The sequence below is a fragment of the Pteropus vampyrus genome, unplaced genomic scaffold (assembly GCF_000151845.1).
Source record: "Pteropus vampyrus isolate Shadow unplaced genomic scaffold, Pvam_2.0 Scaffold566, whole genome shotgun sequence".
NCBI lineage: Eukaryota > Metazoa > Chordata > Mammalia > Chiroptera > Pteropodidae > Pteropus > Pteropus vampyrus.
The window spans coordinates 1,000,661-1,013,923 of NW_011889347.1; the positions used below are offsets into that span (position 1 = coordinate 1,000,661).

A 13,263-nucleotide genomic window follows, 5' to 3' on the forward strand; every position below is an offset into this window, starting at 1 on the left:
GTTTTGTGATATGGTAAATTATATTAAAATAAACCTTTAATATTTAATATTCAATTGACATTGTAAATCAGGAATAAAAGATATTACCGTAAGTTCTTCAAAGCTATGCTGATTTTGTTCTTTCTGTTGCGTTGTTTCTTTTGCTTGTAAGAAGTTTTTGCTTTGCATTTGGATGTACCTTTACCCTGCTTACTTGCATTAGGTTTACTTGCAGTGGATGTAGTTGCATGAGCCTTATGTGTCTTAGTTTTACTTGCATTAGATTTTGTGGAACTTTTCGCAGTTGTATTTTTAGACCTAGGAGGTGAGACCTGAAGAGAAGAAGTGCTTGGAGTATTATTGGAAGATGCAGTTGATGTCTTTGAATGAAGAGGTCCAAATGAAGCTCGAATAGTAACCTATAAAAATGAAGGCAATATATATTTTTGAAAATTAATCATTACACTAATATTAAAAAGATCACTGCAAGCCATTACATTATGGTCAGCTGGTTTTTGACAAGGGTGCCAAAACAGTTCAGTGGGGGAAACAACTGTTTTAACAAATGGTGCTGGGACAACTGGATATCTGCATACAAAAGAATAAGTTTGGATTCCTACCTCATACTAGATACAAAAAATGAACTCAAAATGTAGCAAAAACCAAACTGTAAGAGCTAAAACTATAAAACTCTTAGAGAAAACAGGAGTAAATCTATGGGACCTTGGGTTAGGCAATGATTTCTTAAATATGATACCAAAAGCACAAGCAACCAAAAAAAATAGATAAATTAGACTTCATAAAAATTTAACACTTTTATGCTTCAAAGGACACCATTAAGAAAATGAAAAGACATAGAGATATATTTGCAAATCATATCTCTAATAAGAGATTTGTGTATAGAATATATAAAGAACTCTTTCAACTCAACATAAAGACAAATAACCTAATTTAAAAATGGGCAAATGATCTGAACAGGCATTTCTTCAAAGAAGATGTACAAAGGACCAATAAGCACATGGAAAGATGCTCAACATCTTTACTCATCAAAGAAATATAATCAAAACTTCAATAGGATGTAACTTTAGACCAACTGGAATTGCTATAATAAAAAAGGCAAATGATAACAAGTGTTGCTAAGGATGTGGAGAAATTGCAACCTTCATATACTGCTGGTGGGAAAGTACAATGGTACAGCAGCTTTGGAAAACAGTTCGGCAGTTCCTCAAAATGTTAAACAGAAGAGTTATCATATAACCCAGCAATTCCACTCCTAGGTATTCCATCCTAGTAATTCCACCCAAGAGAAATGAAAAACTACATTCACATAAATTTTCATAGGAGCATTATTCTTATAGCCCCAAATTGGAAACAACCCAAATACCCATCAATTGATGAATGGATAAATAAAATATTGTATACCCCTACAATGTAATAATATTCAGCCATAAAAAGAATGAAGTACTGATACATATAAGTACTGATACAGCCATAAAAAGGAAATACTGATATAAAATACAATATGATGAACCTGAAAAATATTATGCTAAGTGAAATAAGCCAGTCATAAAAAAATCACATAATGTATGATTCCATTTATATGAAATATCTAGAACAGGAAAATCCATAGAGACAGAAAATAGATTAAAGTTTGCCTGGCCATGGTGGAAGGGAAATAGGGAGTGACTGCCAATGAGTATGAGGTTTCTTTTCGGGGTGGTGAAAACATTCTAAAATGGATTGTGTTGATGTTTGCACAACTCTGTGAATGTGTTAAATAACATCGAATTATACACTTTAAATGAGTGAATAGTGCGGTATATGAATTATATCTCAATAAAGCTGTTTCAAAAAACACTGCAATACAAAAAGTTAAACATCATTACTTTGAAAACAGCAAGTTTAAACTACAATCAGTTAAGTCTTCCATTTACTCTAAATGGTCATACCAATTAAATAAAATTTACCTCAATATTTATTAACTGTTATAATATTAGTTTTGTATCGATACTATTTATATGTTAACGCAGATATTAATCGATAATTAGAAGTTAGTGCAAATTATATGAATACCAAAAAAGCACATTCCATGGCTATTTTATGCTCTGATATAACTAAATAGCTTTCACAAATACAGAGGTCAAAATTGAAATCTCAAAGCCTGAAATAGTCACTCTCAAAAGGCTTGTATTACCCTTTGGTAACTATAAAACAGATCTCTAGTAAATGTGACCTGTGCTCCCTGGGGGCTCATTGGGCAGGATTTATGGTTCCAAAGGTTACTGTGGAGGTTACATCAATTCATCATACAGTATGGAGAGTTATAATATTCAAAATTTCCTTAAAGGGAGATAATATAAAATTTATCATTTAGTATTAGAAAAAGAAAATGTTCAATTATACCCATTGGTTAATAATGTAAAACAGTTGCCTGTTTACATTCTCTTTAATCATTTGACTATACTATCCCCACATATTTGAAGAGCAGCCAATGAGGAAGTCCTATGTAATACATGTATAATACAAAAAGAACTAAATTAGGAGTCAAAAGATCCCAGATTAAATCTCAATACTACCCCTTCCTAGCTATGTGACCTTGAGTAAGCAATTTATCCTTGCCAAGTCTCCTCATCTATAATATGAGAGTAATACCTGTTTTGTCTACCTCATTGAACTGCTACATGGATTAAATAATAGAATGTATGAAAAATCACACTGAAAGCTTAATTCTAAAGTACTAGTACCAATCATGATTAATAGTATAATGATATTATAATGTAACATGCTACTTATTACTACTAATAAGGGAAGATATGAGAGAGGACTGCACTGCACTGCTTACATTAGTATTCTGCATGTCTAGTCCCAGCACAGAATGAATGGATTGCAGAGAAGGATACTGGATAGCTTTTTTTGTTCTACATCTTCAGAGCATTGCTTTACATTATTTTACTTAATTCAAATAGTAGACATACATTCAAAAGTAAGTACTCAAAGCCAAATATAAATATTTGAGAATTCCTCACTTTGGTTTATGCATCTATCCACTGAGGCATAGAAGAGCCGACTTTCCATAAAGTTAGAGAATACAGATGCACATAAGGAAAATAGAGAAAAGGAAATTTGCAGTCAGATGTGTTGGCTCACTTAAAACAGCAATGCTATTCTGGAACAGAATTTGCTTCTCTAGGAGTAGACTCAGTAATATCAACTTCAACAAACTATGGCATTCAAGGCACTATGACTGATGCTGGAAACGCAAAGATAAATTAAGCATGATTTCTGGCCTTATAGTCTAGTGACTGAAGCAGACTTACATGTTGCCAACTGGAATAGCTCAAAAACAACCTATGGAATATTGAAACGACTGGCTGACTACAGTTAATCTAGTTGTACTCACTGCACAGGAATATGTTCTAATATAACACATGTCAATCAACTCTTATCAAACATAAGAGAAAACCTAAAATTAAAATCTTAATGACAATCAACTTTTAATATTACATTCAATAGATAAAGCCAAGCAGTAGTTTATTTCTATTATCACACAAAATGTTAAAATACAACATATTTAAAACTCACTTTTGTACCAGGAGGCAATCCTTCTAGCTCTTTAGGTTTTATAAATGTCCGATGCTGGGTCTTGTGATCTAGTTTCTCCTTGCAGGTCAAAAATTGTAGTCTGCATTTTGTACAACGATGAACTCCTTTTTTCTGTTTACAAATAACATTAGAAATAGTATTAGAAATAATAATCTCTACTGCCATAAATCCCGGGACTTGAAATTGCTCTTAAATCTAATAGTTAAAAGTATTTGTTACTATATAGGCAATCAACAGGAAAATTATGTCAATTAGGATCCAATGAGACAAGTTCTATACCATTTGTAGGGTAAACACTTTTTTTTTTTAATTTTTATTTTTCAATTAGAGTTGACAATTTCTAAAATTAAATTTGAAGTATAAACTATTCAAACACAAACTATGAAAATAAGCTATACTGTATTTTTATCCTTGAACATAACAAATTCTTTTTAATTATTGTTATTTCCATTTGTTCTTAAGTTGGTAAAATAAATTAAACTTTCTAAAAACAGATTTATCCAGACTCTCCCAAGAAAGTTGTTATAGAAATGGCTGTATAAAGCAGTGCTGTCCGATAGAACGTTCTACAGTGATGATAATGTTCTATAGGTGCACTGTCCAATATGGTGTCCACTAGCCACATGTAATTATTGAGCACTTGAAATGTGGCAAGTGCAACAGAGAAACTGATTTTTAAATTTTACTTATTTTTAACTAATTTACATTTAAATAGACACATGGGGCTAGTGCCTATGATAATGTACAGTATGGGTATAGAAGCATAAATCAGCATTACTGTTTGAGAACCCCTTGACTGTGTCCCTTCTCAAACCCAGTCCTATTAATATTTTATGAGTGGGAAATAGGACCCATGAGAAATCTAAGTCACTAGCTCATAGCTGGTTAGTATTCAATTATTAGTTATTATCAATTATAATCTTTATGTATACATTCTTATTAATTAAAAACATATTTTATATTTCTATGTAAATTTAGAATGACGTACAAATACAAAAGAATGATTTTTCTAAAGCTGTATCTCTACAGGCCCATCACTATTTACATTTAAAACACAAATAATCATTTAGGAATATCAAATGAGGTAACATATGAAAGTACCTAGCAGTTTCTGGTGCACGGCAGGCATTTGATAAATAAAAGCTCTTTACAAAGTTCGAAGCAATAAATAAATAAAGTGTTTATATTACTAGTTTAGTTTCACCTTAAAGCTATTTTAGAAGTATGGTGCATCGGATCTTATCATAGGTACAGGAAACGTAAACAGATTCACCTCTATGTGCTCAAGAGAGAGAGGGAAAGAGGGAAAAAAACATCTCAGTTGAGAAACAGATAGCAAGGTTAACAGGACAGAGAGTTCCCAAGAGTATAATTTCCCCAAATCTTTTCTCTACCTGTACCTATACCTCATCCAGTTTCATGATTTAAAATAGCATCCATCCAACTGCCTACCCAACTTCATTACTTGATATCTACTAGGCATTTCAAATCTCCATGAACAAAATTGAACTTTAGACTTTCTCCCATCCACCTTGACCCCTCAAAAAAATCTGTTCCTTCATCTTCCCAATATCTCAGTATATTGCAACACCATTCTTGGAGATACCCAGGACAAAAAAGTTGGTCAATCTTAACTCTTCTCTTTCTCTCACACCCCACATCAAGCCCATTAATAAAATCTATCAACTCTACCTTCAAAAATATAATCTTTCCACTTTTCATCACCTCTAACCACTGCCACCATATCAGACCAAGTCACTTACCTGGACTCTTGCAATAGCCTATGTTCTCCTTGTTTCTACTTACTTCCCAAAAGTCTATTCTAATGCTGACATGCTTAAACCCTCCAATGGCTTCCCATAATACTCCAAAATCCTGACTCTGGCTTACGAGGCCCTACACCACGTGCCCTACATTCTATTGCTACAACCTCATTTCTTGCTACTCTTCCACTTGTTTACTGTGTTCCAGCAACACTAGGGTCCTTGCTGCTCCTTGAACATCTAGATGTATGCTTATCTCACTGCCTACTTACTGTTCCCTCTCCCTGGAGCATTCTCTTCCAGATATCCATATGGCTTACTTCCTTATTTCTTTTGGAAAGGCCCTCCTTGATATCCCCATATAAAAATACAGAAACTATTCCTTCCCCTTCTAAGTGCTGACACTCTATATCCTATATTTTCTTCCCATGGTACTTATCACCAGCTGGCACATATACACATTCAGACGTCTCTCTCTCTCACCCCATCATAATGCAAATTCCAGAGGGAACAAACCTTGTTTTGTTCACTTCTATAAAACAGTCCTTGGCATATATTAGGCACTCGATAAATATTTGTTAAATAAATAATGAAGTAGACAGCAAGAGACTGACAAGAGTGCAAATGAGAAGGCACAATTGAATTACTTCAAAATGTCTGCCATTCCATTCAGTAAGCATTTGCCCAGAGCTGAGATGTGAAACATTAATCCACTCTTCTTTTAGTTGGAGTCAAGTCTTACACATCCCTCTTACGCATGCATGTTTGTGATGTGCTAAGGATGACGATAATAAAGTACATTTTTAAAATAACGTGATGTTCAATCAAAAACAATAGTGATCTTTCCAAGGATAAAGAAAAATTGTGTTAAACTATTTGACAAGCATACTATACTGTTTGGGTGATCTGAGAGGATTTTCAAGGCTAATTCCAACTATCTGTAAATCTGCCTTTAGACCTAATGTCAGTGAAGAATATGACTCTGTGGTAAAAGCTGGGTGCTAAGTGAATTTTTGGCTCTGCCATTTATTAGAGAATGTGACATTGGGCAAGTTATTCTCTATTAAGCTTTGTTTCCTCATCTATGAAACGAAAAACGTTCACATAGTTGTGAGAATTAAATAAGATAATACAAGTAAAAGAACTAGTAATTGCAATACAGCAAGTGATTAATATGTTAACTGCTTGTTATCATTATAAAGATATAACGAGGCTATTTAAAACATCTGAAATCCTTCATCCTTTTAAAAGTTGTACAAACTGTATTGTTAACTCTAAAATCACTCAAGACTATTCTTTTTAGGAAAAGGTTACAACCAAAATCTTCAAAAAGAATAAAATTGGCCATAGATTCAATAATTCCTATGGCCTAAAATCGCACTAATATCATCTGTTACAAGCTTATAATCTTGCTATAGTTTTCAAGTCTTTTGTGAACAATTATATAAATTGCAAATACTTTGAAGGATGCCTGATGATCTTTCTTATTAATAGTCTTTCCTCTATTGACTGCCGATTACCTACCTCTTATGTACTCTAAACTTACATAAGACGTGGGCACCAAGGTGTGTCAGTAGTCTCCAAGACTACTCCCAGGTTTGAAGCTTCAGTAAGAGGACTTATAAGACTTAGAAGTCGTTATACTCACAGCTCTGATTTATTACAGTGAAAGGATACAGAATAGGATTAACAAAGGAAAAAAGTGCATTGGGTAGAGTCTGGAGGATACTGGCACCAGTTTCCAAGTGCCTTTTCCCAATGGAGTTGCACAGGACACTTTTAATAACCCTCTCCCAGCAACATGTATAAAGTGTTTTATTAGCCAGGGAAGCTTTCTTGGGTCTAAGAGCCCAGAGTTTTTTTTTTAATGGGGTTCAGTCACCAAATCTTCAGACTCCCAGAAGAAAAGCATGTGTTCATCATAATCAGGAGTTAACCAAGAGCCAGTTATTCAAGTAGACCTTTCTGAAAATGTGCATGATGTGAGCAATTCAGATCTGCTGGGTTGACTCTTTCCTATACACATGGCATGTTAAAAAATATAACTCAGGGTATAAACAGTGACTATGGGACAGCAAGGTAAATTTCTTAAGAGACACAGTCCACGTAGCAGACCCATCCATCTTTCTTATCTTTCTAAGTATATATTACACCCTCCACACTTGGGGCTTAGTAAAGCATGGGAGAAAGAACTGTGTTAAAAGCTTCATAATGAAATAGTCAGAGCTACAGCTTTATATCTCATGCTTCTTTCCAAATCAAAAGTCAAAGATGAAATATACAGCATCAAGACCAGTGTTTCCCAAACTCTATTCCTCAAAAAATGATTATAGGCATTGAGCAAATAAAGGGTTCGATGGTCAAATAAGCAATATCCCTTGCTTAGAGATTTATGTTTTCTTAGTATATTAAAGCTCTGAAAAGTCTTATTTAAAAAATAAACAAAAACTATTAATTTAATTTTGTAAATAGAAATTTACTGAATTTCTTTTTCCAGAAACAATTTTACAGCAGAACATTTATTAACATCTAATGGAACACTGGTGGGGAAACCCTAGAATGGAAAGATTTCACCTGAGGTTCTTAGGGTGAGATAGCATACCAGGATAAAAAAATAAGCATGTTGGTATCATCCCAGTCATAACATAGGTGATCCTGAATGTATTTGGATATTCTACTTTTATGATTTTCCACAATTAACAACTATAAGTTAATTTCATGATTATCTAATGACTAGAAATGAAAGTAATGTTAGCAACAGTGCTGAATAAATTGGTCATGACAATACAATCAATAATGAGAAAAGGTAACGAGCTGATCAGTGAGGAGACAAAACTTGATTATATAATCAGATTCGGTGAATTCACTGACTGATGATTTTGGCAAAGATACCACTGCTTTTGGCTTACGATTTCATCAAAGTTTTCAGCCCAAATAAAAGATAGTCTAATTGTGTCAGGAAAAGAACAAGCAAGCATGAAATGAGAATTTAAGGGAAAGGTACAAGCACTAATACTGGTATCTCAGAAATACATAGCAGAACTGGCTAATGTCATCTAGAAACAAGTTAAAAAAACCGAAATTTAATTCCCTGGCATGGTTCACATATCTAGAAATAAGTGTTGTTACTGTTTCCTTTGTCACTGGCTGCTACAAAAAACTTATAAGAACCACATGTCTTCTCATAATAAAAAGTGGGTCAGAAATTAGAAATAAAGTTTAAAGAGAAAAAGGAAAACAGAAAGAGTCCTCAATCTTACCTTCTTCATTTCAAACTAAACCTTTTCCTTGCTCCTGATTAACTACCTCCAAAATCTTTCCCATTCTCATCACTTATAGACCCCTGAAATATCCAACTTAAATATTTCATTCATATTTCCTCTTCCTTTCCCCTCTAGGGTTCCTATTTCTACCTATCTTTCAAAATTTCCACTATTTACGAGCCTCATCATCACCAGGAAACAGACAGGGAAAAGAAGTGGAAGTTTCACAAGCAATTCAGCATAAACTATAAATTAATTGTGTCATTTGGAACAACTTTACTTTCCTTCTCGAACAAGTCTAACCAATGTTCTAAGTTTTATATATATACCTTTTCACTAATACAAAATGAACAAACAAGAACTGCTAAATCTCACCTGATGTTTCATGTAATGATTCATGTAGGGGGTTGCCATTCTACTAACTTTGAGGCAAAATGGACATAGCAAGTTCTTAGTGTTTTCATGGGATGCTCTAAAATGTGTTTCTACATCAGAAAATGTTGATGATCTAAACTGGCAAACCTAGAAATATAAAGAAGGTTTAGTTTAACTTGAAAATTTATAACTGATATGCAATTACATCACAGTAGCAATGATGAGTCATTTGTTTAGAGGAACATTACATACTACTAATTCAGCTCTGCTGCCTATACAATCAAGAATCCTATTACTGCAAGTAATAACAATAATCTTTGAAACAGAAAAGTTATCGTTCAAAGTTTAGGGATATATTCCTAAACATAACTAGAATCCCTTCTTTTCAGATTTACTACTCCCTATCTTGACTTGAATTTTCAAACTCTGACATCTCTTGTCCTATAAAGATTTTTCTTGCTATATAAAATGGAGTATTCTCTTCTTTGGAATACTATTTTAAATAGCATCCAGGAGATGACAGAGGCAATTTATCTTTATCTTGCTATCTTATTGGGAACCACTTCAAATTCTGGAAAAATACCAGCCCCAAAGCATTTAGTTGAACTTCTCATAACTAAGAGCATTTCCTATTTCTCTGACATGTCTTATTCTTCCCTATTTGGTAAGAAAGTCCATATGTTTGTCTTTCTCCAGCAGCGTATTTTGTTTGTCTAGTACAGGGGTCAGTAAACTATTAGATGCTGGCCAGATCTAACCCACCACCCCCCATATAAATGAGTTAAACCAAGGGAGTTTCAATTATTAAAGAGAGTCTTCACTTTTAGTAACATGTTTTATTTAGATGGTTAAAAAAATCAAAAGGACTATTTCGTGGCACAGGAAATTTAAACGAACATGTAAGTATATGATAAAATGTGTGTGTACCTGACAAATATACGGCATTTCACCAGGTTTATGAGTGTCCTTCATATGTTGTAAAAGAGTATGTTCTGTTTCAAATGATAATTCACAGATTTTACAAATAGCTGAAAGTGGAAAAAAACCATGTTACACCATTTTAAAGATGTATATAAATAAAAAGTTCATTTTGTACATCCGTAACAACAGCAATGAGAAATAATAGTAATAGTGATGGTGGTTACAACAATTCTATAGATGTTAACTTTGTTACACTGTTCTAAGGGCTATACTTATATTAGTTTACTTAAAAATTCTCATCCCATCATTGAGAGACATACTGCTATTTTTATCCCCATTTTTCAGATGAAGAACCTGAGGCACAGAAAGATTAAGCATCTTGCCTGGGATCTTGTAGCTGAATTAAGAAGCAGAGATACAATCTGAATCCAAGCTGTCTAACTTCACCTTTATCATTAGAGTTGTAAGTCAAAATCATAGATTTTATATTTGCAAACCAGGGAATCTGAGTTTTCTAATTTAGTTTCCTACATAAAATGCATTAGTAATGCCAAGGAAGTTTCTACTTACAAGAGAGACTTCAATTTTAGTAAGTTATTTTTATTAAAAAGTTTCTGCAAGTTAAAATTTGTCAACTTTGCCTTCAATTACAAACTCTATTTCTTAGTCCTATTTTTCCATCAGAGTGCTTAAGTATTCCTCATAGTTTAGATGATCAAAATTATTAATGTTCAGGACTTCAATGAAATTGTGACTTACTAGAAAACTCATGGGGTGTGTGTGTACTCTCAATGTGACACTGCAGCTGGAATGGTGTGGGATACTGTCGGTAACAGTGCTGGCAGGTGGTGTGGCTTTCCCAGCTCTCACTGTTCTGCTTCTCAAGTTCCAAATGGTGTTTCATGTGGTTCATAAACCTATAAATAATTGTCAGCAGGTACAAGTATTCAGATTTATAACCAAAGAAAAATCTCACAAATAAGTATCTAAATCTAAAGGTTAAACATGCAGTTGTATTACTCAAAATAATGTCTCTAAGCCTTAAAGTCTTCTAGAAAAATGTGTACTTTAAATAATCACTTTCATTAAATGGCTCAGTAAATTTTTTCCTTGCATCTTTGTTTTAAAATAATCCATTCTTATAGTTAATATGAAATACCACTAATTTGCTATAACTCTTCACTATTTCAGATGAAAAAAAAATTTTTGTAAAGAAAAATGGCAGGCTTCTTTTCCATACATGAAATACCATTTACATTTTAAAATAAAATACTTAAAGCAAGGAAACCCTACCATCAAAAGCAGCTAGAGTCATGAAAGAAATATTTGGAAGGCCTTAAAGATAAGCAATAGTTTTCAGCTGCTTGAAATACAAATTATTAGTTTTTTCTGATTTGTGTCTTGGTTTCTAAATGCATGTAGTAGCATTTTAATACTAATAATTATGAGAACCTTTTGTTTTACTTAACGGCACTGGTTTACTGTTAGCACAAATGGTTCGTTTTAACTTGCAGACTATGACCATTTTAGCACCATTCATTTAATTCTACATTCTACTATGTCAGATTCCCAAAAAGGCTTCTTAGAAGAAGGAACTCTGATTTTCAATGGCAGAGATTAAAATATAAACAGGCATATCTATTTCAGAGTTAACTGAAACTCTTTACTGAATTTCAAAGTCAAGTCATTCAATCAAAATAACAATTTAAGACTGGACCAAATATTGTTATTCACTATGAGTCCTTAAAGGAAATAATCTTGAAATAAAGTGATAATGTCATCAACCTAGACAGCAATCATCATGGAGGTTTTAAGATTTATCTTTTTACACTTCCAACACACTATTTCTATTTAGAGCTCCTTATGGTATACTGTGAAATGTCTTTTTTTCTTCCTTTCATTTTAACATTATTTCTATTATAATCTATTTTAAAAATCCTAGTCTGGCCTAAGTTTACTTATAAAGGTCATGAGCCATTAAACTTTCAGCTCATAACTTTAATAAAATTTATTTGTATAAAATAATCTCTTTATCAATTACTGTCTATTTGATGGAGATGTGGAAGAAAGAAAATCCCTTACAAGGCTATTCTCAGAATAAAATAGCCCTACCTGGTTTTGGTGACACTCAATGTAGGAAAAAAAATATTCTACATGTTGACAGAGCAGAGAGTAGAAATCTTGAACTATTAGCTTCTATTATTCTCTAAAACTGTTAATTTGCCACCCTAGTTTTTACCACTAAGGTAAAATGTTATTTAACATATATAACAGTGTTTACTGTTTAGGTTTCATTTACCGAATAATATGTCAAAAATGCTATAAAATTCCTAGATATTATAAAATATGGTTAGCTTAAAATTTCTAGATATTCTGATAAACTAGAACTCTATAACCAGTCTTGACGGGAAAACAAAAAAAGAAAACTTCATGTTTAATATTCAATGGCTAATCCTAAAGGAAAATCCAAAAAGCTATTGCTAAAGTAACATCAAATCTTATATGAATAATATTTAAATATAATAAGGAACATAAACCAGTGAACCACTTTTCTATGCATTCTACAACATTTTCTAACATTTTCTGATGTATTTTACTGTAAAAATGGTAAAAATATGGATAATGGTCACGGAATTCTATTATTGTTACATCTCAAAGCATAATTTCTCTTCTGTTAAACTACTGGGACAGTTAGCAATTGATGGCTGTTAGAGATTGATAAAAAGGAGGTAAAGAAGTATGAAAACTCATATGACTAATATTTGAAAAATCTTGGAAAACTATAAAGCACTACTCTAAACATAACATTCATAATTTAGTTTTAGGCTTATATTACAGTATATTTCAGGGTTTTTATATGTATTTCATTCTGGACCCAAGAATTTACCATAAAATAAAATAAATGCTAGGCTTAGAAATGACCTATATGATGCTTAAGAATATTAGTTACAAACAATGTTTATCAAAGATAAGTATATTTTTAAAGTTTATGTGTATGCGTGTCACAATATGTACATATATGCATATACATATGTGTATCTCACCTAAGAAAAGTGCACTGATGTCTGGAATTTACTCTGAAAAGTATATAAAAAAAAATCAGGTGGGTCTATGGACGAATAAATACACAAGTATAATAAAATGATAATGGTAAAATTGAGGTGGTAAATATATAGATGTTCACTGTAAAATTGTTCAACTTAGATGAATATTTAATATTTTTTATAATATAGTGTTGGAAAAAGTGTCAGATTGTATAGTATAACCAATAAAAAATACCAATCAATATGTCTTGTTACTTTGCTCTCATTACTCTCTCACTTAAGATGATAGATATGTAATATGCCATACAACTCAGA

General features: G+C 32.5%; 1 protein-coding gene across 5 annotated transcripts in view; it reads right to left on the reverse strand.

Annotated features, from left to right (window-relative positions):
* Positions 1-13,263, reverse strand: part of ZNF280C (zinc finger protein 280C) — a 51,850-nt gene that overhangs the window by 11,635 nt on the left and 26,952 nt on the right. For 4 of the 5 annotated variants that reach the window (XM_011384227.2, XM_011384228.2, XM_011384229.2 and 1 more), the window contains 5 exons: positions 10,664-10,821; positions 9,911-10,011; positions 8,984-9,130; positions 3,562-3,693; positions 88-398 (listed from right to left, as the gene is read on the reverse strand). In XM_011384227.2, the coding sequence (XP_011382529.1) occupies positions 88-398; positions 3,562-3,693; positions 8,984-9,130; positions 9,911-10,011; positions 10,664-10,821 (849 nt within the window). The remainder of the gene's footprint in view (positions 1-87; positions 399-3,561; positions 3,694-8,983; positions 9,131-9,910; positions 10,012-10,663; positions 10,822-13,263) is intronic. The other variant, XM_011384231.2, reaches the window with a different exon arrangement.